We start from the raw sequence: 27,102 nt of genomic DNA on the forward strand, positions 1-27,102 counted from the left end.
CACCTCATGAAACTATCCAATCACTCAGTTGAAAATTGACTTACGGGCCTATGCGGGCTCTTACTGCGGCACCATCTACATGATAATGAGGCCCAAAACTCCCAGGCTCCTTGACTCTCCACATTTGTCTGTGGGCTGTTAGCACTCTGTGGGTGAGGCACCCAAAAATGGACGCTACTGAATTTCTAGGCCTTTTTGTATGGGGAAACTCAAGCTAACAAACCTTTGATACTTCTGAAATCAACATCAAAATGAAAATTGTTTGTTCTTGCCTGGTGGTGATGCATAACTTTTATATGTGGAAGCTGAATAAGTGGAGAAAAATGTTAGCTTAATTTTGTTTTTTCTCCGTTTGGTCCCATTGCAAAGCTTCTTCACTGACAGCATTTCATTGTGCCTCTACTCTGGTGTGGCTTAGGGCTTCTGATTTAGGTGTCTTTTCTGCCTCCTGCCAAGAACTGAATCGTGGTTCAGAATAGGGCCTTTGTAGTCACCTGACCAGTAAAGTCCTCAACCTTCCTGCTCGGAGGCTAGGATCAAACCAGAGAATCGTAGAAGGTTCAGTGCTGAAGGAGGCGAATTGGCCATTGGTCTGTGTGTGGTTATTAGCTCTGCATTGGAACTATTCTAATTCCATGACCCTGCTTTTTCTACCTATCCTTTAACATTTGTCCTCTTCAATGCGCACCTAATTACCTCTTAAATACTATTGACTTCACAGAGAGCTATTTATATTTTGTGATTTGAGCTACGTTTGAAAAAAACCATACCAGACGATATCTATCTATCTAGTGTGTAGCGCCACTTTCTGTAAATGAAACATTTACTTTCTGTCCTAAACTTAACTTAAACTTCCTATGTCTAAGCCTGTTATACTTATTTCAGATTGGTTCATTCCTCCTCCATGACTGATGCCAGCTTTGAGCCTTCTCAACTTTTGATTTGCTGTTCTCCAGTGCCAGTCGCCTAAAGCCTGTGAAAATTGGGCCTCTTTCTGCCCCAGCTATCCTCTGCCAGGGAAGTTCTATTACTGTGTCTGGGCTGTAAATGGAGAACTTAAAAGCATTGTGAGACTCAACATTAGTTTCCAGACCTTTCTGTGAGTAGGGCGGGTTCCTTAGAATGGCTTTCTGGCACTCAGTCAAGAGCATGTCAAGTGTAATGGTGTGCTTGCATTCTAATTGCTGGCATACAGTTGACTGTTATTGTAAGTGCAATAAGCACTTTAATTAAGATGATATTCCGCCTCAGCGTTGGGAAACCCCCTCTACTATTTTGAGGGTAGAGGGAATTCATTTCTCTTCACTCTGCTGTTTCCAAAATTACAAACTGACTCCGCCCAATAAACACAACAGTACCATATCCAATAGCCCTCTCAACAGTTCCAGGTCTCTTGCCCATACACCCTGTTTTGCAGTGCTTTCAAAACCCAGCAGCATTTCCACTTCACCCAGAGCCCCAAAATCCCTCTCTCCAGTGGTTCCAGACTATGCAGCCCCACCTCTTGCCCTGTCTCCATGCCCAGAAAATCCCCTTCCTAAATACTGCCACACTCTTCACTGCCATCCATTATCACAAAATCTCTCTCCCAGCGTTCACTCCCATGGGTACACACTGTGAACTTATCAGTATCGCTATTTCCAAAGCCAACACCCCACTGATCCCAGAACCCTGGAATGTTCTTGCTATCAAATTGTGCTATCACTCTCCCCACTGCCCTCTGCTTGGAATATCCTCCAGTATATCTTGCCTTTTTTTAAAAAAGAACATTATGCCATAAAGTTGAGTACGTGAGCAAATAAACATTATAAGCAACGCTATTGGTTTACAGTTTCCATGTAAATGCAGCTTATTTCCTAGTTAGTGTATTAAAAAACTGCACCTGCAAGCACAGAAATCAAACTTGGTCACAAAGCTACCTGAAATTCTGCATGCTTTTGATTTGGAGCCTGAGACTGGCGAGCTCTATTCTAAGTTTCCTGACCGAACAACAGTTGAACTCTTGAGCAATATGAAACTCTGCATACTTAACTGTTAGACTTTCTGGCAGTAAAGGACAAAGCTGCACCAATAGAGTGTGGAGTTGTGGCCTGTTACGATTACAGAGTAATATCTTGTGCATTATATGCTATACCACTCCTGCCTGTCAACTGCATAGCATCCGATGAACCATGTGCAAAGCATGGGAGATCTTCTAGTATAGAATATTTTTTTAAAAATCTTGGGTTTAGAACACATTGGCTACACTTCAAATGGTTAGAAAGTATTAAAAATAGAGACGGTAGTCCTTTCATGCTGGCTTCTTTTAACCTGGAGCTGGAAACTTACCAGCACTTGCCAATCTGCAACGGCACTTGACCTTTAGGATTTACAATAATTAGGCATTAAGGGACTGGGTAGATTAAACACAGCTGAACCTTGGCACCAGAATATATTGTATGTTGATGAGTAATATTTCCACTAATATATCTATCAGTAGATTTTGCATTTAAAACAAAACATGGACAACAGTAATTTGCAAAAGTGCAAACTAATCACCATTGGAGCAATTGGCAAAGTGAAGAATTCACTAGCATTGGTGGTGTTCAGTGACATGAGTCCTCAATACAAAACAGCTTTTACATTTAGTATTAGTTCAGGGCTTGGAAGCTAATGCCTTATTTGTACAGCGACCTGCGCTTTAAGCTAGGCTCAGCAACCTAATCCATCAGTGTAGACTGAATGGAGCTAGTCAGTTTGTCCAGCTAAGCACCTCCACATTCTTTGTACAAATATATGCTTATACAATCTGAGTGCTTTGAAATGCTTTTTTTATGTGCTCCATGTTTGACGATGCATCAAACTCACCAAAATTTAAAATTGTTGAGGAAACTGTCTGGTAATGGGGGAGGCGGAAGAGAAAATGCAATAGCTGATGGGGACGAACTTGTTGATCGGAACAGCGATCTTGATGATGCCTCTGCTGCAGGTTTGTAATAGCATCGTTCCCTTGACACTAGCATGACCCCACAATCTGAGATGGATCTGTGTTAGGTTGGTAGCAACTTGGAATACATAATTTGAGCTATTTAATAGCGGCAGACAACTTGGACTTCAATAAGAGTCTGACCTCAATCAGACGCTGTATAAATACAGTTTGAAAAGCTTACAGGACCAGTTGCTGACAGATCACTGATCAGTGTTTTCTGCTTTCCTCAAATGTAAAGACTATACAAATTATTAACACTGTTGAAATCAAGACTCCTTACACTTTTAAATAGTTCTCCCTTGGATCTATGAAACTCTGTTATTGTTCAGACTTTCTCCCAATTCAAGTTGTTTATGTTCGTAGCAAAATTCATAAACAGATCTCTGCCACATATGTTTTGAAACTTGAATCATGAATGAGAGTAATCAGCCACAAGCTTGTTCACTGTTTTGCCAAGTTATTTCACGTGGACTGCACATCAGACATTCTTGTCAACTGTGAAAAGCAAAATACACCATAGTGTGGCTGAATTGTTTTAAGCTAAAATGAATGACCAACTTTATTTACAAGATACTAAAAATGCCCAAGAAAGCAGATAATCAGCTTTACAGTGCTCGACTAACAATGCTTTAAAGTGACTTGAAGATAATACTGTGTCCCAATTCTTGGCATCCTTTTTCAAAGTCACTTAACTGAAATACTGAAGAAAGTAATGTGGGTGCTGTCTCGCTGTCATTGCCACAATCATCTTAATCAGTTTTAGCATTCAGGTAGACTTCTGTTCTGATTTTTTTTTATTTGACTTGTAGCTTGGCAACAATATGAGGCCACAAACTCACATATTATTGTCTGAAAAATATGAAGAGCTGCAAATGCAATGAACTTCTTGGTGACCAGTAGCGCACTATCAACAGACTGGTTGTATCCTTTCCTTTACCCCTGCAAATAAAAACCATAGCTATCTCTGGACAGATTCATGTACTTTATCGAACCACAGAAATTTACGGTATATAAGAGGCAATTTGGCCCATTGTGTCTATGCCAGCCGAATTCCACTTTCCAGCTCTTGGTCTGTAGCCTTTAAGGTTATGGCACTTTTTAAGTGTGATGAGGATTTTTGCCTCTACCACCCTTTTCAAACAATGAGTTCCAGACTCCTACCACCCTCTGGATGAAAGAAATTGTCCTCAACTCTTCTCTAATCCTTCTACCAATTACTTATTGATCTTACTGACCTTTCTGCTAAGGGAAATAGAGTAGATAGGAAGGACCTACCTAGGCCCCATTTAAAAAAAAAAATTTATACGCCTCAAATCTACCATCAAGCTCCTCTTACAAAGGTGATGGCCCCACCATCCAATCTTTAATAGCTCAGATATTCCAGTTTTAGCAACATCCTTGTAAATTCACTCTGTACTCTCACCAATGCGATCATATCCTTCCTATAATGCAGTCACCAGAACTCTACTAGTACTCTAGCTGTGGCCTAACTACTGTTTTTGTACAGTTCCAGCATAAGCATGCTGTGCCTAAGCTAATAGAAGAAAGTATGCTGTATGCCTTCTTAACCACCTGTTCTGCTACCTTCAGGGATCTATGGACATGCACTCCAAGGTCCCACTGTTCTCCACACTTCTCAGTACCCCATAATTTTTTTTTTAATGTATTCCCTTGCCTTGTTTGCCCTTCCCAAATGCATTGCCTCACACTTCTCTAGATCGAATTCCATTCGCCACTTTTCTGCCCACCTGACCAGTCCATTGCTTTCTTCTTCACTATCAACTGCACTTTCTTCATAGACCATGTAAATCTTTTCAAAAGACAGCTAGCAGAGTTTTAAAAAATTTACAATATAAAAGCTAATCCAATATTTTGTACGTGAAAGATATAATGCAAGAATTTTGCAGTTCGTGAAAAGATGGGGTTCTACTCCTGTCATGCTTTTCACACCTCTATCTTACTTCTACAAGCTTCTAAAACCCAACATTTTGTGTTACCCAGTTATTTTTGGTTTATATCCTCTCCATTGTTACTCTTTGTGCTATGCTGTACTATAGCCTTAGTCTCTATCTGGGTTACTTGATCATTAAAAAAGCCAACGCCACGATCAATGCATGTGCAGTATGCCCCTCTTTCTGAATTGGATTTTGTGTGTGTGTATCTTTATATAAGAAAAACAGGGTAGTACTGATCTCTTCCTGTGTATGATAAAATGTTTATTTCTAGGTCAGATCTTAATCAGTCTGCCTGCCACTTTAGTTAAGTTTGCAAAGCTGATCGAATGCAGATCTGAGCTACCATACAAGAAGTGTGCAACACCACGCTAACTTGCTTCTTACAATAATCTGTTTGCCACAGATATGGATGAGCCATTAGCCAGATGTTTACCTTTTTTAAAAAAAAAAATCCTCAACTAATGGTTTCTTAAAAACATTAATTGTTGGTTACTACATTGTACCATTCATTGAAAACTGATGTTTCCTGGGGTGTTTAAAATATGGTATTTGATTTCCTAGTGTCCTGTTTTATGTAATGGGTGAACTTTTGGGGTGAGTAGAAGCTTACAGACTGAAATTGCCTAGGTATCTGGGCTTTTGCATATTTTGCTGTAGCATGCACAGAAATGTTTTTCCTCTTTCAATATAGTCTTTTGCAAAAATATTTTTAACACGCAGCATGACCTGGACAACATTCAGGCTTGGCCTGATAAATAGCAAGTAATGTACGTGACACACAAGTGCTAGGCAATAACCATCTCCAGCAAGAGAGAATCTAACCATTTCCCCTTGATATTCAATGGCATTACAATCGCTGAATCTCCCACCATTAACATCCTGGGGTTACTATTGACCAGGCATATAAATGCTGTAGCTACAAGAGCAGGTCAGGGGCTGGGAATTCTGTGGCGAGTAACTCGCTTCCTGATTCCCCAAAGCCTGTCCACAAGGCACAAGTCAGGGGTGTGATGGAATATTCCCCACTTGCCTGGATGAGTGCAACTCCAGCAACACTCAAGAAGCTCGACACCATCAGGACAAAGCAGCCTGCTTGATTGGCACCCATCCAACACCTTCAACCTTCACTCTCTTCACCACCGACACACAGTGGCAGCAGTGTGTACCATCTACCAGATGCACTGCAGCAACTCACCAAGGCTCCTTCGACAACACCTTCCAAACTCTTGACCTCTTCCACCTAGAAGGACAAAGGCAGCAGACACGTGAGAACACCACCAAGGTCCGCTCCAAGCCATACACCATCCTGACTTAGAAACATATTGTCATTGCTTCACTGCTGGGTCAAAATCCTGGAACTCCCTTTCTAATAGCACAGTGGGTGTACCTACACCACATGGACTGCAGCGGTTCAAAAAGCCGGCTCACCACCAACTTCTCAAGGGCAATTATGAATGGGCAACAAATGCTGGCCTTGCCAGCGATGCTTAAATCCCATGAATGAATAAAAAAAAAAATCAGTTGCGCTTCCCTTCTGGTTCAATGTAAATATGATTAAATGCTGTCCACTCTGAAACTCAGCCATCCAGATGAGGAAGGTTGCAGTTTCTGATCAGGTTGTCTGTGAGCTCAGTTGAGGGGCAATTGGGAGCTTGATCTCGTTACTTATATTGATGGAGAATGGGTTCTGAAACAGGAGCTGCCTCGGCTAAGGGTCAGATTTTAGCAACTTTGTTATATGGAATTTTTGTCTATTTAAATTAGTGGAAAAGCAATGCAGCATAGCTGACATATAATATTGAAGGAACCAGGACAAATCAAGCTTCTGACTTGGGCTGAAAGTTCAGAGTTAGAAATCAAGAGCAGCAAGATGCAGATTCTCTTTGGAGGTGATTGGAAGCCTGGTGCACACAGTATGCCATTGATGGGGCCTCTCTGATGTTATCTACAAGGCTTGTTTCAGGCAGACGTTAATTGAGCTATAGAATCATGCACCACTGAAAGAGGCCATTCACCTCATCGTGCCAGTGCTTGTTTTTTGAAAGCCATCCAATTAGTCCCCTGTACCTCATGGCCCTGCAAGTTTTATTTTCAGGTATTTATCCAATTCCTATCAGAAGTTACTGTTGAATGTGCTTCCACCACCTTTTTCGGGCAATGCATTCCAGATCGTAATTCCTTAAGTAAAAAATGTTCTCATCCTAGCCCCACCCCCCGGTTCCTTTTCCAATTATGTCAAATCTGTATCTTCTAGTTAGTTCAGTCCACTGGCAGGAAGATCACTATCTTCAGTCAAGCAACGTTACTATACATAGTAATAAAAGCAAAATACTGCGGATTCTGGAAATCTGAAATAAAAACAAGAAATGCTGGAACCACTCAGCAGGTCTGGCAGCATCTGTGGAAAGAGAAGCAGAGTTAATGTTTCGGATCAGTGACCCTTCTTCGGAACCCAAAGAAGGGTCACTGACCCGAAACGTTAACTCTGCTTCTCTTTCCACAGATGCTGCCAGACCTGCTGAGTGGTTCCAGCATTTCTTGTTTTTATTTACTATACATAGTGTCTGGCAGCAGCTGACTGGTCCAGTTCAGTTGCTTTGAACAACTTGGTGGAGATGAGGAGAAACACGCTTTTTTTTTTGGAGGTAGTTCTGCATTCTGCATGGCACCAGAGGGTGGTATCATAGCCTTATTAACCCTGCAACTCCAAGGTAATGGCAGTTAGATATTTGAAGTACCACCAGCTGCTTTTACGTTTTGTCTTTTGCTTTGGACTCTGGGAGCCTTGCTGAATGTGATTGCTGACTGGCTACAGGAAATAGATTTAACATCCAGGCACTGGGAGTGGCTAATGCATGTTGGGCTGCTTGAATCCTGGAAAAGTCATGGTGTTGTGGGGTCTGTAATAGAGGGGGAACTAGACAAGCATGATGGCTAGTTTGGGAAGATTTGTCCAACGTTTGAAGAAAAGAATGATTTTCTACTTTGTTAACAATGGACTGAAATATAAATGACTTTGTAGGATTTTAGCAGTATGAATGTGCAAAGTGTGCCTGTCTGTTATAATCTGCAGCACACCAGTGAGCTGTTAATCTGATGTCACTACTCCAACAGATTTTATAATTGAAACCACTTTCACTGCAGGAGTCAACAATTCCACTGTTCTGAGGTCAGTGGTCTTTCTATTTTTAGGTCAAGAGCAAAAGGAAATATTCCAGTAGAAGAAAATGGAAAGAATGAAAAAAAAATTGAAATGGGGAGGGATTGGAAAAGTAAAACCCTCAATACTCTAGAGTAATTTCTCTAATCATTAAATGCCAGAGCCATTGCTTTCTATACAAACTTGTACTTGACCAATAACCCAGATATATTATTTTATTTAAAGTGTGAAATACTTTTTTTTGTTCATGGGATGTGGGCATTGCTGGCTCGGCTTTTCTTCCTCCTCCCTCTTAATCCTTTGTGGCCACACACCAACTGGGATTTGAGAGGTATTAGCAACCTGTTTGCAGCCCTCGGTCTTGCCTGCTCTCCGCTCAGATGCATTGAGAGATATGCAAGAATGGCCAAAGTAACACTATTCAAACTTTCTTCACCTCCCTGCTGTGTTTTTCTGGGTGTGTACCTGTCCTGCACTTGGTATGTATGTATGTATGCATGCATATCTCCTGCTGAGAGAAACAGATTTATTTATTTTTGAATCCCTGCACAGTTGTGGGTTTTCATATGCATAAAAGGTATTTAATGTGCACATTGTTCATAAGTTACTTTACCAGTACTGTAGTGCTGTAAACAGCAGGTGCATTGTACAGATGCATCTTATAGATATTAATATACATATTTTTTTCTCATGAGTTGTGACAGGTTCCCTGTTACGCCACATGTAATCCACTGGTCCTAACAATGGCTTTGAGGTTTCAGTGATGTCAGTTCTGTTTTGTTGGTGGGGGAAGGAGGTGGAGCTTACAAAACGCATGTCCTAGCACATTTAATGAATGTCCAGGCTCTGTGAGTTGTCACAAAACAAGCCTCGATATATTGTACAGGCCCACTCTTCTGGCTCAAAATAGAGTTCACGGAAGGAGGAAAGCAGCCAAAAGTAGCATTTTGGGAGTTGTAGTCCACATGCGTAGCATGACACTCGAGCAATTTGGATGTTGCAGTCTGCTATTGAGTCTGCTCATGTAGGATAACTAATAGCTGTGAGAAGACCTCAGTATTTGAAGTGAAACGTTGGAGAGATTTCAAAAACTGAAAAAGTGACATTCGGCTAATTTAGTTTTTTTTCTCATGAATTATGCATTTTGTATATTTGTGTATTCAGTGTTTGAATGTGAGTTGCTGCTATCACCTTCATATTTGCTGTCAGATTGCTGACAAAATAAAGCAACCAAAATAATTCTCAAATATTTTGAATGGTGCCATTGGCCCCCCTTCCCGCTTGTTGTTTTAATGATAGCTGTTTGCTAACTGCTGATTATTGATTGAATAAATACTGAGCAAAAATTACCAATGAAAGGATCCTTACTTGTTCAGTTGTAATCTAGTTTTTTTTCTGAATGATATTTGAGATGGCCGTTTTTTGGTTGAGAGGTATGAAGGTCCTAGCTCTCAGCTGGGCTTGCCGACTTGGAAGACTAACCAGGAAGATATAGCAGCAATGTATTTTTTTTTCTCATTTCCTATCAGAATGCCCTACAGAAATGGGCTGACTGTTGTGACTGGCACTGCACTGTACCTGGGGAGTGGAATGGGACCTATTGTGCTCTGGTATTGTATTTAACCATTTTATGTGTCAAAAATATTAAATCCTTGTGCTTCATACATTGCCTCTCCTTGTGTGTGTCATTCCTGCACTGCAAGTGTCAGGATTAGGAGATAAGATATGCACTTAATTTTTTTTTTCAACTGACAAATAAGATAGCCCAGATGAGACTTTGGAATACAGAAAGCCAGGATTACTCCTAAACTTTCCTACTGCTGAGCTACATATTTTCTGTTTGTGTGCAATAGTTGAATTTTTTTTTTAGCAATTTTTCCTCTTCTAATCTTGATCAAGGATGGATGAGGTAATGATTCAAGTTTGCCATTCGCATGGTAGTGCCAGTGCTTGACTGCTGCTGGTTCTGATGCCTACGGGACGACTGAATGACCCTTTTTTTAAATGGTCACTATCAATTCATGCTCCCCATCCACACTGTTGCTACTTAGGGAATGGAATCTCCGTGTTCATTTCCATTCTCGTTGTTGGTTTAAATTTTATTTTGCTCCTGGCATATTCTAACACTAACCCTGTGTTTTCTAGATGTTCTCGAACAACGATGAAGCTGTGATCAACAAGAAACTCCCAAAGGAACTGCTGCTCCGGTAAGAATAACACAAATCAAAGCTCACTAAGGAACCTCTTTCTGTTCTCATGGAGGTTGTAGATTTAAGTACTATTGAAAAATCTTAAATGGTTGAATTTGGCGCATGTACAAATCTATTATGTTGAAATGCTATTAGCATACTTCTTAAAAAGTAGAAATCGGAAGAAAAACCTTCTAAAGTTTAAACTGTGATGTAAAAATAGATAGTTGCTTTTCCATAATTCCCCACTTCCAGAAGGCTGTATCTTAAGATAATTTGGGAAGTTTGACAAATTTCTTCATTGTATTGTACAAAATGTTTTAAGGGGCTGCTAAGAAGTAGGAGTAATTGAAATTTAAAATAGCAACAGACAACAAGTGTTCTTCAAAAGCCCTCACCTATACATTTGATGCTGCTAAACACCAATGGTCTAGGGCTGGATTGCAAGGTAAATATTAAGTTGACTTAACTGCAGGTCACCAACCATTTGCATTTGGTGCCCGTTGTAAATAATATGATTTGTCCTTTTTACAATTTAATTATCCTTAAACCAATAAGATAGATAGTTAAGACTCTCTCAGGCTTATGTCATTTCTCAACAGACCCATCTCCTGACATCAGTGTCTTCTGATGCTGCTCTTTCAAAACTTGCAATGTGACTAGCTTGACCTTTACCTACAAAGTGGCTAAAAATATTCCACCCATCACCTCGGCATGTCCCGAGGATAGTACCCAGCTGTGCCATTTTGCTGAACTGTCACCAACAATGATTTTTCGTTACGTCTCTACATTGCAATTTACCTTTGTGTATTTACCATTAATGTTGCTGTGTGACTGACCAAAGGGCAGGGGGTTTCTAAGGTGTAGGGTTATGTCTGTAACACTATCCCACTCATTCTCTTCCATTGCAGTGAAGATGAATCTTTGTGGTCAAAAACTGACTAAACCTAACCACATAAGGATGGGTGAATCCAGATGACTTTTGAGACCCCAAATTGAATTTAAATTCCTTTTGTTTAAGATTCTCCTGCTTGGATGCTGAAGCAATTGACTCAATGCTTTATTCCCCTTTTTTATGACCATTTCTGTACTACAGTTTAATACCATTTTAAAACAGCTTAATTTCTGGTTATTTTCCACCTTTTGATGCAACAATCGCAAGGAAGTTGTTATTTCAGGAGACCTGCAGGTTCTTCAGCAAAAGTTTCGTCCAAAGTAATGATTTGAGATCTACAAAAAAAACTGTTTCGACACTGCTTTTTTGTTTTGTCCAGGTTTTTTTAAATTTCCAAAATATACTTTATTCATAAAAATATGTATTTTTAAAAAAAATACATTACCAAACAGTTTCAAACAGCACCAAGTCAAAAATTACAAACAGTGCAAAGGAGGTCCGTTTCCTTCAATACAATAATGTGTTGCCTCATAACCTTCCATTTCATTGTTGTGCCAGATACATTTTTACATTTTACAGCAGACAAAATTTTCCCGATACAGTTCCAGGGGTTTTCCATGGATTCAGCCCCTCAGTTCAGCTTGGCGGGGGGACCTTACACAGTGGTCTTTCCCCATTGAACCTTTGCTGTGGCTGCCCCAAGCTTTAGTGCATCCCTCAGCATGTAGTCCTGGACCTTGGAATGTGCCAGTCTGCAACATTCGGTTGTGGACAACTCTTTGCGCTGGAAGACCAGCAAGTTTCGGGCAGACCAAAGGGCATCTTTCACCGAATTGATAGTCCTCCAGCAGCAGTTGATGTTTGTCTCAGTGTACGTCCCTGGGAACAGCCCGTAGAGCACAGACTCCTGTGTTACAGAGCTGCTTGGGATGAATCGTGACAAAAACCGCTGCATCTCTTTCCACACCTGCTTTGCAAAGACACATTCCAGGAGGAGGTGGGCAACCGTCTCTTCCCCCACCTCAGCCACCTCGGGGGCATTGTGCGGAGGGGCGAGACTTCGGGCGTGCAGGAAGGATCTGACGGGGAGGGCTCTTCTCACCACCAGCCAAGCTACATCTTGGTGCTTGTTTGAAAGTTCTGGTGATGAGGCATTCCGCCAAATGACTCTGGCGGTCTGCTCGGGGAACCATCCGACAGGATCCACCATCTCCTTTTCCCGTAGGGCCTTGAGGACATTTCGTGCAGACCACTGCCTGATGGATCGGTGGTCAAAGGTGTTTTCCCGCAGAAACTGCTCCACGAAGGATAGGTGGTACGGCACGGTCCAGTTGGATAGAACGTTCCGTGGCAATGTGACCAGGCCCATCCTTCGCAACACCGGGGACAGATAGAACCTCAGCACGTAGTGACACTTGGAGTTTGCGTACTGGAGGTCTACACACAGCTTGATGCAACCACACACGAAGGTGGTCATCAGGATTAGGGCAACGTTGGGTACATTTTTTTCCCGCCCTTATCCAGAGGTTTGAACATCGTGTCCCTCCGGACCCGGTCCATTTTGGATCCCCAGATGAAGCGGAAAATGGCTTGGGTGACCGTCACAGCGCAGGAGTGGGGTAAGGGCCAGACCTGTGCCACGTACAGCTTGAGCGCCTCGCACCTGATGACCAGATTCTTACCCACAATGGAGAGAGATCGCTGCCCCCACATGCTCAACTTTTGTTGTACCTTGGCTACTCGCTCCTCCCAGGTTTTGGTGCACGCCCCGGCCCTTCCGAACCATATCCCCAGCACCTTCAGGTAGTCTGACCTGACGGTGAAGGGGACAAAGGATCGGTCAGCCCAGTTCCCAAAGAACATGGCCTCGCTCTTGCCGTGGTTAACTTTGGCTCCCGAGGCCAATTCGAACTGGTCGCAGGTGCTCATCAGTCTGCGCACGGACAACGGATCCGAGCAGAAGACGGCGACGTCATCCATGTACAGGGAGGTTTTAACCCAAGTGCCTCCACTGTCTGGGATTGTCACCCCTCTTATGCTCGCATCCATCCTAATAGACTCAGCAAAGGGTTCAATACAGCAAACAAACAAGACTGGGGAGAGAGGACAGCCCTGTCTGACTCCAGATTGGATCGGGAAACTTTCCGATTCCCACCCATTGATTGAGACTGCGCTATTGATGTTTGTGTAGAGCAATTTGATCCAATTGCAGATTCCCTCCCCAAACCCCATTTTGGAAAGAACGTCCATCATGTAGGTGTGCGATATCCTGTCAAAAGCCTTCTCCTGGTCCAGGCTGATGAGGCAGGTGTCCACCCTCCTGTCCCGTACGTAAGCGATCATATCTCTGAGTAGCGGGAGACTATCAGAGATCTTCCTGCCGGGTACAGTACAGGTCTGATCAGGGTGGATCACCAACTCCAGAGCAGACTTGACTCGACTGGCTGTGACTTTGGACAGAATCTTGTAGTCAACGTTAAGCAGTGAGATGGGCCGCCAATTTCTGATTTCTGCCCTCTCCCCCTTCCGCTTGTCGATGAGGGTGATGATGCCTTTCCTCATGGATTCTGACATGCTGCCAGCCAGGAGCATACTCTTGTATACCTCCAGCAGGTCCGGGCTGACCCAGTCCCACAGGGCCGAGTACAACTCGACCGGTAAGCCATCGCTTCCGGGAGTTTTACTCGTCTCGAAGGACTCGACGGCCTTTGTCAGCTCGTCCAGGGTTAGTGGCTTGTCCAATCTCTCCCTCATGCTGTCATCTAGGACCTCTGTGATAGATGACAGGAAGGACTTGGAGGCTCTGCTGTTTGTGGGCTTCGCGTCATACAGCCCAGCATAAAAGGATTTGCTGATTCTTAATATGTCGGACTGTGAAGACGTTACCGAGCCATCCTCTTCCTTCAGGCTGCTGATAACAGAGCTCTCTGTGCGTACTTTTTGGAAGAAGTAACGCGAGCACGTCTCATCCTGCTCAATGGAGCGGACTCTGGACTGGAAGATGATCTTGGATGCCTCTGTGGCAAAGAGCGAGCCCTGCTGGCTCTTCACCTCTTGGAGGTCCTCCTTGACCTTGACCCCCATCGACTGCAGCCGGAGCAGATTTTGCATACTTTTCTGGAATCGGGACATTTCCCTCTGTCTCTCTCTCGCCCTCTGAACACCTTTGTGGATAAAGAACCTCTTGATCTCCTTGATTGCTTCCCACCAGTGAACTGGAGACTCAAAGAGGGGTTTCACGGTCCTCCAACCCTTGTAATCCCTTTTGAGTTCCTCAACGTTCTCCGGGGTTAGCAGTGTAGCATTGAGCTGCCATGTCCCCCCTGCCAGCCTGCTGGTCGTTCTGTAATTGACAGTCGGCCAGTAAGAGGCAGTGGTCGGAGAAGAACACTGGCTTGACATCGGTGGATCCGACCGTGACAGCGCGGGACACAAACAGGAAGTCAATCCTGGAATGGACAGTCCCGTCCGATTTTGACCATGTGTATCTGCGCTGCGCTCCGTCTGCAGGTTTGCTGAAGACGTCGTGCAGTTTGACATCTTTAACTGTTTCTATTAGGACTCTGGACGTAGCGTCCAGTTTGATGTCTTCTCTGCCGGATTGTCCAGTTGCATCGATGATGCAGTTGAAGTCACCGCCCAAGATGAGCTGCTGGAAGACGGTCAGCCGCTCGCTGCATTGAACCGGGGCGTACACGTTGATCAACCGGAGCGGAGCGTCGTTGTACATTACGTCTGCTACGAGGAGGCGACCGCCCACCACCTCCTTAACTTCGGAGATGAAGTTACCTCCCCGCAGCAGAATACTCAGGCCGGAGGAACGGCAATCATTACTCCTTGACCAGATCGATGGCCCGTGGGACCACCATCGCGACCACTGACTAGGTAGTTTTGTACCACTTGCCACACTCCTGCAGAAACAATAGGTCGGCTTTGACCTTGGCGAGATAATCCAAGGTTGAAACACATCGCGTAGTGGATTTAATGCTACTCACATTAATGGAAGCAATCCTTGCACCCATTTTTTAAAAGTTGGTTGTTGCTTCCCATACCATTTGTCCTTGCTAGTCCCAGGCCTTCGGGATGTTCCTGCATACCCATAGCGTGCGCAAGCTGTTTCACATTAGTTGGGCTCAGGAACCCATCCTGGTTTTTCATGCAGGGTTTGTTCAGCTGGGGTGACATCAGGGGGGGGGGGGTCTTGTAGGCAGCAAGGATTGGGTTGTCCTCTGCTGCTTCCCTCTGTTCCTCCTTGAAAACATCACTTCTCCCAGCTTTCCGGAGCTGAGGTGCACCAGACGTGTCTTTGCTCTCGGTGTCCCGGAGCTGGGATGCGCTGGCGTGTCGTTTGGTCTGGTGCTTTGGGGTTGGGGCACGCCGGGCCTATCACAGCTTCCAGTGCCCGGGGGCTGGGATGCTTTATCTTCCAGCTCCTTGGAGTTCTGCCGCCTCTTTTTAAGGGGCCGTCGTTCCAGCATTTCCCCGTCCAGCGAAGAGGAGCTGTTGCAGTCTGTCTTAGAAGGTAGCCTCCTCTTGCCACTGGTTTGGGTGGTGGCCTGTTCTGCTTTTGGAGGTTTTTTCTTAGTGGTTTTCCTTTGTACCACTTGCCACTGACCTGTTTGTCCATCTGCTGCCTCCTCCTCCATTGATTCTGTCTGTGGAGGAGGGGTTTCCAGGTGCAGGGTAGGTGCTGGGTCGCTGGTTTCAGCTGCCTCCCCTTTCTTCTCCTCCTCAGGTTGAAGTTCCTCACTGCGGAGAAGGTTGCTTGTGTCCTTTCGAGCACCGCACACCTTCGTCGAAACTTCTCCTGGCCTTCCCTTGGATCTTGCCGCCTGAGCATAACTGAGACAGCGTTTGGGGCAGGTTTTGTAGAGGTGGCCTGCCGCACCGCACAAGTTGCAACACTTAGTCTGCTTACAGTCCTTGGTCTGATGGCCTTCCTCCTTGCAGTTCTTGCAAACAACCGTGCTGCAGTTTGCTGCCACGTGACCAGATTTTCTACAGGTGCGGCAAACTCTGGGCTGCCCAGCGTAGACCAAGAAGCCTCGACTTCCCCCGATAGCGAAGCTGGAGGGAGGGTGGATAATGGCTCCACTGGCATTGACCTTCAAGGTCACCTTGACCTGCTGCTTGCTGGTCCAAATCCCAAAGGGGTCCTTGACATCAGTGCTGCTGCCGGCCACCTCGATGTACCTGGTGAGAAAGGTGAGTACATCCACCACCGGAACATGGGGGTTGTAGAGGTGAATCCTCACCACCCGGTCCCATTGTGACGGAAGCGTGAAGAGTGGCTTCGCTGTGAGGATCAACAGTGGCGCCCGGTCCCCTTTCTCCTTGAACGCCGTCAGGAACTTGATGCATCCCGCCACGTTCCGGAACGTCACGTCGAAGTATCCACTGCTGGGGAAATCCTGTAGGCAGAAGATGTCCGTAGCTTGAAATCGGTGAGGATTTTCTTGATGAAGGTGCGATCGACCGGTGCATCTCCTTCCTTGTCCTTCACAACCACCCGAACGGTGTTCCGCACTCCCTGGCCTGAAGCTCGAAGATTGGTTATAGCCATTTTACTCAAAGCCTACCCAGGATCAAAAGGCAATGATCATGGTCTCTTCTCTGCCAAGTAAGCACTGATTAAAAACAGATACTACACTTGATCTTAGCCAAAATGCCGAGAAGCAAAGGGTTCACCAGGTTGCGAGTTCTCTTGAGGATCTTGAGGGGCGGCACAGTGGCGCAGTGGTTAGCACCGTAGCCCCTCAGCTCCAGCGACCCGGGTTCGGAGTTTGCAAGTTCTCCCTGTGTCTGCGTGGGTTTCCTCTGGGTGCTCCGGTTTCCTCCCATATGCCAAAGACTTGCAGGTTGATAGGTAAATTGGCCATTATAAATTGTCACTAGTATAGGTAGGTGGTAGGGAATGTAGGGACAGGTGGGGATGTTTGGTAGGAATATGGGATTAGTGTAGGATTAGTATAAATGGGTGGTTGATGTTCGGCACAGACTCGGTGGGCAGAAGGGCCTGTTTCAGTGCTGTATCTCTAATCTAATCTAATCTTGTTTAGGCTGACACTCGTGCAGGCTGCTGAGATTGTTTGTTTTAGTTCTTTGGTTGACACTTTATGGTGAACTGAGGTTCTATCTGCCATTTCTAGTGGTTGAGATAACAAAGATTCCATGGCACTATTCAAAAAACAGCAGGGAGTTCTCTCAACATTTCTGTCTACACCACCACCACCAGATACCAATTAATTAGTCCTCATTCTTAGAGGAGTTCACTATTTGTTATGCATAGAAGGGCTGCTGAATTTAACTAAATAATAGTCAAGTATGTGTGAAGGACTTTGGTGCATGATGAGATACTTATAGAAAGAATTTCTTTTTGGATGAAGGCAACTTTGACTGACTTAAAGTGAGTGCAGTTACAGAAGTCACTTATTTTAGAAAAATGGTAAAATGGGAGGTGCAATGTGATCATGATTCAGTGGGAATATAAGGAAACGAGTAGGAAGGTACAGCACTTTACGGCTTTATTGTTAAAGTGAAAAGAAGCATGGAAAATATTTATTTAAAACTTGTATTTTGTTCTGGGGAAGCAGTGCTAGGAAACACCAGAATCTGGGCATTTAAAGAGTCACCATCCGATCTGTTTGTGGAATTTATTTCTAAAGCTTTCCTTGTGCTTTATTTTGCTAGCTGCCAAAAATAATTTGGGCAGGAAACAGGATTGAATTGAACACCAAATGATGATTAAAATACTCAGGAAACAATGTAATTTTTTTAGCACTTAGTCTGTGGAAAAGTACCAAGAAGTATTTTTATAATTGAAGACTATTGTATTGTAGGCGGCATGGAATGTACACTGTGCAGGCATAGTAGCTTTGATCTTAAACGTGCCATTTTATAAATAAGTTTGAGCATAAGTTTCGATGCAAGTGGAATCTTGTGTCATAGTCTGGCAAGCTCATGATTCCCCGACTTTCAAATACTGTTCACAGCTGTGCTGTCTGTTAAGTGCTGAGCAAACAATGGGGACAGTAGCATAATGATTATGCTATGGGCCTAGTAATCCAGAGGCCTGGACTAGTGATCTGGAGATCATTAAATCTCACCCCTAGCAGCTGGGCAATTTAAATTCAATTAAATAAATCTGGAATAATAAGCTAGTCTCCATAACAGTGACCATGAAACTACCAGATAGTTATAAAAACCCATCTGGTTTACTAATATCCTTTAGGGCAGGAAATCTGCCCTCCTTACCCGGTCTGGCCTATATGCGACTCCAGACTAACGTCAATGTGGTTGACTCTTAACTGCCCTCTGAAATGGCCTAACAAGGCACTACCTCAAGGGCAATTAAGGATGGGCAATAAATGCTGACTTTACCAGTGAGGCCCACATCCAATCTATGATTAATACAAAATACATACCTCTGAGAGTTAAGAAACGAACATCAACAAGTCCATACTCCCAAGTCCATCTTGCACACCTTCCTAGGGCTAATTGGAAAGGTGTTGGCCTCTCTTAACTAGAAATGTGCTGTTTAAGGATGAGACATGAAGAGAATGAGCCAGAGAGCCACAGAGAAATACAGCACCGTTACAGGCCCTGCGGCCCAACAAGTCTGTGCCGACCATCAACCACCCGTTTATACTAATCCTATATTCCCATTTTCCCCCTCACATCCCCACCTTCCCTCAATTCTCATACCACCTACCTACACTAGGGGCAATTTACAATGGCCAATTTACTTATCAACCCACAAGTCTTTGGCATGTGGGAGGAAACCAGAGCACCCGGAGGAAACCCACACGGTCACAGGGAGAACTTGCAAACTTTGCACAGGCAGTACCCAGAACTGAACCCGGGTCGCTGGAGCTGTGAGGCTGCGGTGCTAACCACTGCGCCACTGTGCCGCCCGTGAATGGGGCAAATTTTAATTTTTTTTTACAAGCTTCTACATTTGTGTAGAAAATTTACAATCCATAAAATTTATGGACAACTGTTTAGAAAAGCAAATGCAAAGGCTGTGCCTGAGGGTGGCATGAGGTTATCAGAAGAGATCTGTGGATTTCTTTTAGGTTTCCTACCTATCATAATATCTGTATGTGATGTTGAAGGTAATAAAAGGTCTTCTGATTTTTGTATGGCCAATACAAGAGAAGCTGATGGTATTTTAGAGTTCTAGATTAGGTTAATAGATGGGCTATGAAGTGGGAGTTGGATTTTAATGTGGTTAAATACAAAATAATCCATGTTTGCTGCAGGAATCCTGAAATATGTAGAAATTGTCAGGCCAGAAACTAGGCTATTCTCCCCAGCAGGTCTTTGGTGGTGTTTAATCTCCACACCAGCCTCCTCCTGCCCTCGTACATCTTGCCCTATCCAACATATCCTTTCTGCCTCATGTACTTATTTAGATTCCTCTTAAATGCATGATGCTACCATAGTGAGCTGTTGAGTTTAGTTTAGAGATACAGCACTGAAACAGACCCTTCGGCCCACCGAGTCTGTGCCGACCATCAACCACCCATTTATACTAATCAATACTAATTTGGCCTAACCATCAGCCTCAAGAAAACGAACATCATGGGGCAGGATGTCAGAAATGCTCCATCCATCAATATTAGCGACCACGCTCTGGAAGTGGTTCAAGAGTTCACCTACCTAGGCTCAACTATCACCAGTAACCTGTCTCTAGATGCAGAAATCAACAAGCGCATGGGAAAGGCTTCCACTGCTATGCCCAGACTGGCCAAGAGAGTGTGGGAAAATGGCGCACTGACACTGAACACAAAAGTCCGAGTGTATCAAGCCTGTGTCCTCAGTACCTTGCTCTATGGCAGCGAGGCCTGGACAACGTATGCCAGCCAAGAGCGACGTCTCAATTCATTCCATCTTCGCTGCCTCCGGAGAATACTTGGTATCAGGTGGCAGGACCGTATCTCCAACACAGAAGTCCTCGAGGCGGCCAACATCCCCAGCTTGTACACACTACTGAGTCAGCGGCGCTTGAGATGGCATGGCCATGTGAGCTGCATGGAAGATGGCAGGATCCCCAAAGACACATTGTACAGTGAGCTCGCCACTGGTATCAGACCCACCAGCCATCCACGTCTCCGCTTTAAAGACGTCTGCAAACGCGACATGAAATCCTGTGACATTGATCACAAGTCGTGGGAGTCAGTTGCCAGCGTTCGCCAGAGCTGGCGGGCAGCCATAAAGACAGGGCTAAAATGTGGCGAGTCGAAGAGACTTAGTAGTTGGCAGGAAAAAAGACAGAGGCGCAAGGGGAGAGCCAACTGTGCAACAGCCCCGACAAACAAATTTCTCTGCAGCACCTGTGGAAGAGCCTGTCACTCTAGAATTGGCCTTTATAGCCACTCCAGGCGCTGCTTCACAAACCACTGACCACCTCCAGGCGCGTATCCATTGTCTCTCGAAATAAGGAGGCCCAAAAGAAAGAAAGACACTAATTCCATATTCCTACCACATCCCCACCTGTCCCTATATTTCCCTACCACCTACCTATACTAGAGGCAATTTATAATGGCCAATTTACCTATCAACCTGCAAGTCTTTGGCATATGGGAGGAAACCGGAGCACCCAGAGGAAACCCACGCAGACACAGGGAGAACTTGCAAACTCCACACAGGCAGCACCTGGAATTGAACCCGGGTCGCTGGAGCTGTGAGGCTGCGGTGCTAACCACTGTGCCACTGTGCCGCCCAGTTAAGATGAATAGCAAGTTCCACATTTTGCATGGTTTGTGAAATGTTTAATAGTTAAGATGGAAAAGGATTTGGATGTGTTTATTGACCATTTACGTATGCTGTGGAGCCAATGTTGAGTTCTTATCTTGAATTGTGCTGTGATGTATCTTGAGGACAGGTGGCTCAGTTGGTAGTATTCTCGCCTCTTGAGTCAGAAAGTTGTTGCCTCCAAAATGTGAATATGTGTAGATTTGAATTGAATACATAATCTAAACTGATCCTTGAGTGCAGTACTGAGAGTGTTAAATTCATAAGTATTGTTCTTTGGTTGAGGCATTGAAAAGGCTGTCAAGAAAGAAAATGGTTCAAGTGAGTATTAAAGATCCTATGAGGTTAGTAAGAAGTTCTCTTGATCTTACCAATGTTCTTCCCTCCAGCAATACCATAAAAACTCGATTAACCAGTCAATGATCTCATTTTTATTTACAAACTTTGCTGCATGCAAATTAACTGCTAGCAGCAATAACTGAATGTGAAAATAATTATATATGAAGTGCTTTGGGACCTTATGACAGATGGGATAAGGTGATGAATGCAAGTTCTTTTTCTCTTGACTATAAATGAATCTTTAGTTACATCACAATTGAGATATTTTATGCTATTTGGGCATCTATCTTTAAAAATAAAATTGTGCTGGAAGGGATTGAGACTTGGGACTGTAAGCTATGAAGAGACTCCGGTGAACTTGCTTTTCATAGAGAAAGCATCGATAGATATGATCGAGGTTTTTAAGATGCTGAATGGGACAGATAATATAGACAAACAGATTGTTTGTTTGTTCAATTTGGACTGTGAGCGTGGAACTTGAGAATAGAATGATTTTCACCCCAAAAGTTGTGGATATATACAAAAGACACCCAGCAAAGCAATTAATATTGCTAATAAACAGCTTTAAAAATTTGCAATTTATACTAATGACTTGGATGAAGGGACCAAGGGTATTGTGGCCACATTTGCTGACAATACAGAGATAGGCGGGAAAGCAAGTTGTGAGGAGGACAGTGTCCAAAGGGATATAGATCAGTTAACTGAGTGGATAAAAATTTGGCAGATGGAGTATAATGTGGGAATATGTGAGGTTATACACTTTGGTAGGAAGAATAGAAAAACAAAATATTTAAATAGGGAGAGACCGCAGAATGCTGCGATACAGAGAGATCTGTGTGTCTTGATGCATAAAACACAGTTAGCGTGCAGGTACAGCAAGTAATTAGGAAGGCAAATGGAATGTTTGCCTTTTTTGCAAGGGGGATGGAGTATAAAAATAGGGAAGTCTTGAACTGTACAGAGTGTTGGTGAAACTTAGAGTACTGCATTTCTCTGTAAGCTTATTTAAGGAGGGATATACTTGCACTGGAAGCAGTTCAGAGAAGTTCAGTAGGTTGATTATAGGGATGAAGGGGTTGTCTTGAAAGGTTGAGCAGGTTGGAGTTTGAAGAATGAGAGGTGTCTTATTGAAACATATAAGATTCTAAGGGGGCTTGACAGGGTAGATGCTGAGAGGATGCATCTCCTTGTGGAGGAATATAGAACTAGGGGGCATAGTTTCAGAATGAGCAGTTGCCCATTTAAGCTGGAAATGAGGAGGAATGTTTTCTCTGGTCGTGAATCTTTGGAATCCTGTATCCCAGAGAGCTGTGGAGGCTGAGTCATTGTCTATTTCAGCCTTGAATATATTCAGGGCTTTGAACTATAGGGGAGTTGAGGATTATGGGAAACAGTCAGAAAAGTGGAGTTGAGGCCAAAAACAGTTCAGCCCTGATCTTATTGAATGGCGGAGCAGGCTTGAGGGGCTATATCGCCGACTGCTCCAATTTCTTGTATTATATTATGTTCTTAACTTTATTCTGTTTAAGTGATGGATTTAATAGGCCTTTTCTCACTGCATTTTTTTTTTTGAAACTACCAAATTGCTGATTAATTCAGTTCTCAATAGTGATGGGAATAGGGTTGTCAGCCTTCCAGGATTGTCCTGGAATCTCCAGGAATTGAAGGTTGAACTCCAGGGCACTGGTGCAACCAATCCTGGAGAAACATTATTAGGACATTAAAACATTTATGTGTTTTTGAAAATTTTCTTTGAACACCTTTGCTTATTATTAACAAAAAAAAAATTGGAGATGGGTAAAAGAGCTGTTTGAAGTTCAGAAGTTCATTTGGGTAATAAAATGTTCGATTTTCAATTCACTTTGAAAGGTGGTGCACCATGAGGATGGTCATGTTGGTAGACCAATGGTGGAGGCGGGTTAAAGGGAAACGGGAGATCGTGTGTTGAAATCTCTAGGAATGCATCCAATCAGAGTTGGCAACTCTAGGTGGGAAGGTAATGAGGGCCAGGCCTGGAACTGGACTACATACAGTGCCAAGCTAATACCTTTTTGTTTTGTTTTTCTTTTGCTGCGTGTCCTAGTAACTGTTACAGCCACTGGCAAACATTTGCTGCTTCTGAAATTTGAAGTATTTAGAAAGGCACGTTGAGCCGATGATGCAGGGAGCAAATATGCAGGCTCGCCTGATGTGAGCGGTTTGCTGTCAGCAGCAACTTGCATTTGTAATTATTCCTTTTAAAGTAGAAAAATGCCCCTAGATGCTTCCGAAAGATATAATTGAAAAATAAAATTGAAATATTCATAGAGTAACCAAAGCTTGGTCAAAGAGGTGGGTTTCAAAGAGAATAAGGATGTAATTCCAGAACATGGAGCCCAGGCAGCTGAAGACATGGCCACAAATAGTGGGGCAAAAGAAGGTGACATTCACAAGATGCTACAGTCAAAAGAATGGGATTTGGGTGGTGAGAGGTGGTGCTGTTGGGTTGGAGTAGGTTACAGAGAAAGGAAAGGGCAAAGCCATGAAAGAAAGGCAAATGGAATTTTGGCATTTATTGCTAAAGGAATAGAGTATAAAAGTAGGTCAGTATTGCTGCAACTGTACAAGGCATTAGTGAGACCGCACCTGGAGTATTGCATACAGTTTTGGTCCCCTTACTTGAGGGACGTAGTTGCATTGGAGGCAGTTCAGAGGAGGTTCACTAGATTGATTCCAGAGATGAGGAGTTTGTCTTATGAAGAGAGATTGAGCAGGTTAGGCCTTTACTCTCTGGAGTTTAGAAGAATGAGAGGAGATCTAATTGAGGTATATAAGATGATTAAGAGGATTGACAAAGTAAACGTAGAGAGGATGTTTCCTCTGGTGGGGCAATCTAGAACAAAAGGTCATTGTTTGAAATCTGCTACCCCGTATCCTAAAACTGAGATGAGGAGAAATTACTTCTCTCAAAGGGTCATGAGTCTGTGGAAATCACTACCCCAGAGTGCGGTTGATGCCGGGACATTGAGTAAATTTAAGGAGGAGATAGATTTTTAATTAGTAAAGGGTTGAAGGGTTATGGAGAATGGGCAGGAAAGTGGAGTTGATGCCGAGATGAGATCAGCCATGATCGTTTTGAATGGCGGAGCAGGCTTGATGGGCTGAATTGCCTACTCCTGCTCTTTGTTCTTAGGTAGTTCTTAGGTAGTTCTTAGGTAGTTCTTAGGTAGTTCTTAGGTAGTTCTTAGGTAGTTCTTAGGTAGTTCTTAGGTAGTTCTTAGGTAGTTCTTAGGTAGTTCTTAGGTAGTTCTTAGGTAGTTCTTAGGTAGTTCTTAGGTAGTTCTTAGGTAGTTCTTAGGTAGTTCTTAGGTAGTTCTTAGGTAGTTCTTAGGTAGTTCTTAGGTAGTTCTTAGGTAGTTCTTAGGTAGTTCTTATGTAGTTCTTATGAGGATGATAGATTTAAATTTGAGGCATTGAGGAGCTGACATAGGTCAGGGATAATTGGTGAGTAGAGCTTGTTACGGGATAGGATATGGGCAGCAGAGTCGTGGTCGAGCTTGTGTTTACAAAGGGTTTATTTGAAAGAGCTTATTTTTATTGGGGAAAACTGAGTTTATCTGCTCCTGTGGTGTCTGACACATTTTTTCATTCCAATATGCCTGTGGAAGAGTTGTGCTAGGTATGTTAAAGTATGTGTTATGATCAGGTGAAAAAGGGGTCTAGGGTTCCCTCTCAGCCTTCACCTGGCCTTGTCTTATGATGGGGTTTAATTTTAAACAGTGTTTTTTTAGCTTCCCCTTGGTGAATCCTTGTTCACTGCTTTCCAATTATAAGGCAAAGAAACCAGCACAAGTAGGTTTTCTTAGGTTTAAAGAAGAAAGATTGAAATTTATTAAACTTAAACTCTCTAATTCGGTTAACACCTACGGACACACGACATACCCACGCTAGCATGCATGCTTGATCCATTTTTTGTTATGGTTCTTCGAGCTCACTGTAGAGTCCTTTGATTATAGGTAGATCTTGCTCTTTGTTGGGGCCCAGTATTCTTCTTAAACCTTGTTTGCTCTAGGAGACCTTTCTCTCTTGGGGTTCATGTGTCTTCAGTGGATTTGGAATTCTGAGAGAAATAGCGGGAGAGCCAGACAGGAGAGATCATCTTCAGTGCAGGAGCCTACAGCAGTCTCTCTCATCAAATCTCTTTGTATAATTCAGAAAAACCAGGTTGCCAAGCAGGCTAGTCACATGACCAGCTAGTCTGACCATGCCTATGGATTCGACCATCCCAGCAGTCATCCTGAAATTTGAGCTCCCTCACCTTCAATGTCTGGTGCTCAAAGTCCATTGTGGGTTAAATTGGATAAGGGAAGTAACCCCTTTGTCTCCACAAGCGCTGTCTGTTGATCTGTAAATGTCTTTCCAGCCAAGGGCCTGGCGATTTCTTTTTCTTCACGTTCCTTCTGGCTGGCTCTTTCTTACATCTTCAACAACAGTTTTCAAATCAATGTTCATGACAAAATTAATGTGCCTCATTCTTGGCAGGTGGGGGGTTTGCATGACATACGTTTTAAAGATTAATTTTAAAATTGTAATTACTGCTTAGGTTAGAGCTCAGACTTGATCTCACTGAGTATATTTAGCGATGCAACTGAAGTTAAGTAGTTCTCAAGGGCAATTAGGGATGGGCAATAAATGCTGGCATAGCCAGTGACACCCACCTCCCACGAATGAATAAAAAAAAAGTTCTTGTGCAAAATAGTTTTCCTCATCCACCCACTGATTTTTCATATTTTGTGTTGATGCTCCAGATGCTAATGTTCCCTTTCGTAGTTGATGATATTTACACTTGTAATGGGTTTGAATGAGTTAAGGGTATTTGTAGAGGTGAAATTTCAGATATTGCATTCCCTTTCAAACATTCTTGTAGAAATTACATGCGAATCTATAACTTGTTACATATTTTAAAGGAGTAATTAACTACAACTGCATACTTTTATTGCAAATAAAACTTACGCTCCCCTACAACTTTCCTTCTGTATAGAATGTTGTGGGGGAGTATTTTCTATTCAAAGTATTCCCCCACTGTGTCTGACACTTTCAAGTTTTGATTTTAAGCAGTGCTGGTAACCTGTACACTTGCACCTTTGTGTCACCAATGGTGTCAAAGCCTTCGGTAATCTCAGTTTATTCTCTGGAATGCCGTCCCTAAATCTCTGTCTCTCTGCTTCACTCTTTTTGTCTTTTTAAAAACCTCCTTGAATGCCATCCATTCAGTGAGTTTTTTATAAACTCCTGTGCAAAGGCTTTGCCGCCCATGCCTTTATCAAGCAATTTGATGTTTTACTACCATAAAAAAGATACTGTGTAAATGTGTGGTGCTGTAGCCGTTTTTAAAATAACCTGTTAGAAACTTCCATCAGTATTGTACACCCAGATTGAAGCCGAACTCTAGCAGTTTAAACTGAACAACCTGATTTTTTTTTTTTGGTGCGGGCGCAAGCAGAAAATAATTTGGATTGAGACTCGCTTCCAAAAATGAATCATTTCCAGAACTGCCTGCGATTTTACCATTTCCCCTGTGATTTGGGGCATCTTTTGTCATGTTAAATTTCTTATGAATTCTTGTTCCAAGGTTGACCATTTTCTATATTGCCTACTGTTGCTGGGTGTGGACCTTGCCAGCTCTTGCCTAGATTTCTGTGATGGAACCCTTTGTACCTCAGCACTTACTTAATGTTTAGGTATACCAAGTCAGGAAGCAGTCATCCATCTTGTGATTCCCAAATGTAAGGACTATTATTTTTAAAATTAAGAAGTAAAACATGTTGTCGAGAAGCTGAATGAACATCTGAAATCCCTTA

At 43.3% G+C, this 27,102-nt stretch overlaps 1 protein-coding gene and 1 pseudogene across 3 annotated transcripts in view; one reads left to right on the top strand and one right to left on the bottom strand.

Annotated features, from left to right (window-relative positions):
* LOC137348190 (F-box/LRR-repeat protein 20) overlaps positions 1-27,102 on the top strand; it is a 146,204-nt gene that overhangs the window by 42,964 nt on the left and 76,138 nt on the right. For all 3 annotated transcript variants that reach the window (XM_068013521.1, XM_068013523.1, XM_068013522.1), the window contains exon 2: positions 10,229-10,290. In XM_068013521.1, coding sequence (XP_067869622.1) covers positions 10,229-10,290 — 62 coding nt within the window. The remainder of the gene's footprint in view (positions 1-10,228; positions 10,291-27,102) is intronic.
* On the bottom strand, positions 16,716-16,847 carry LOC137348273 (U2 spliceosomal RNA; annotated as a pseudogene).

Source organism: Heterodontus francisci, chromosome 33, assembly GCF_036365525.1.
Source record: "Heterodontus francisci isolate sHetFra1 chromosome 33, sHetFra1.hap1, whole genome shotgun sequence".
In the NCBI taxonomy this organism is placed as follows: Eukaryota; Metazoa; Chordata; class Chondrichthyes; order Heterodontiformes; family Heterodontidae; genus Heterodontus; species Heterodontus francisci.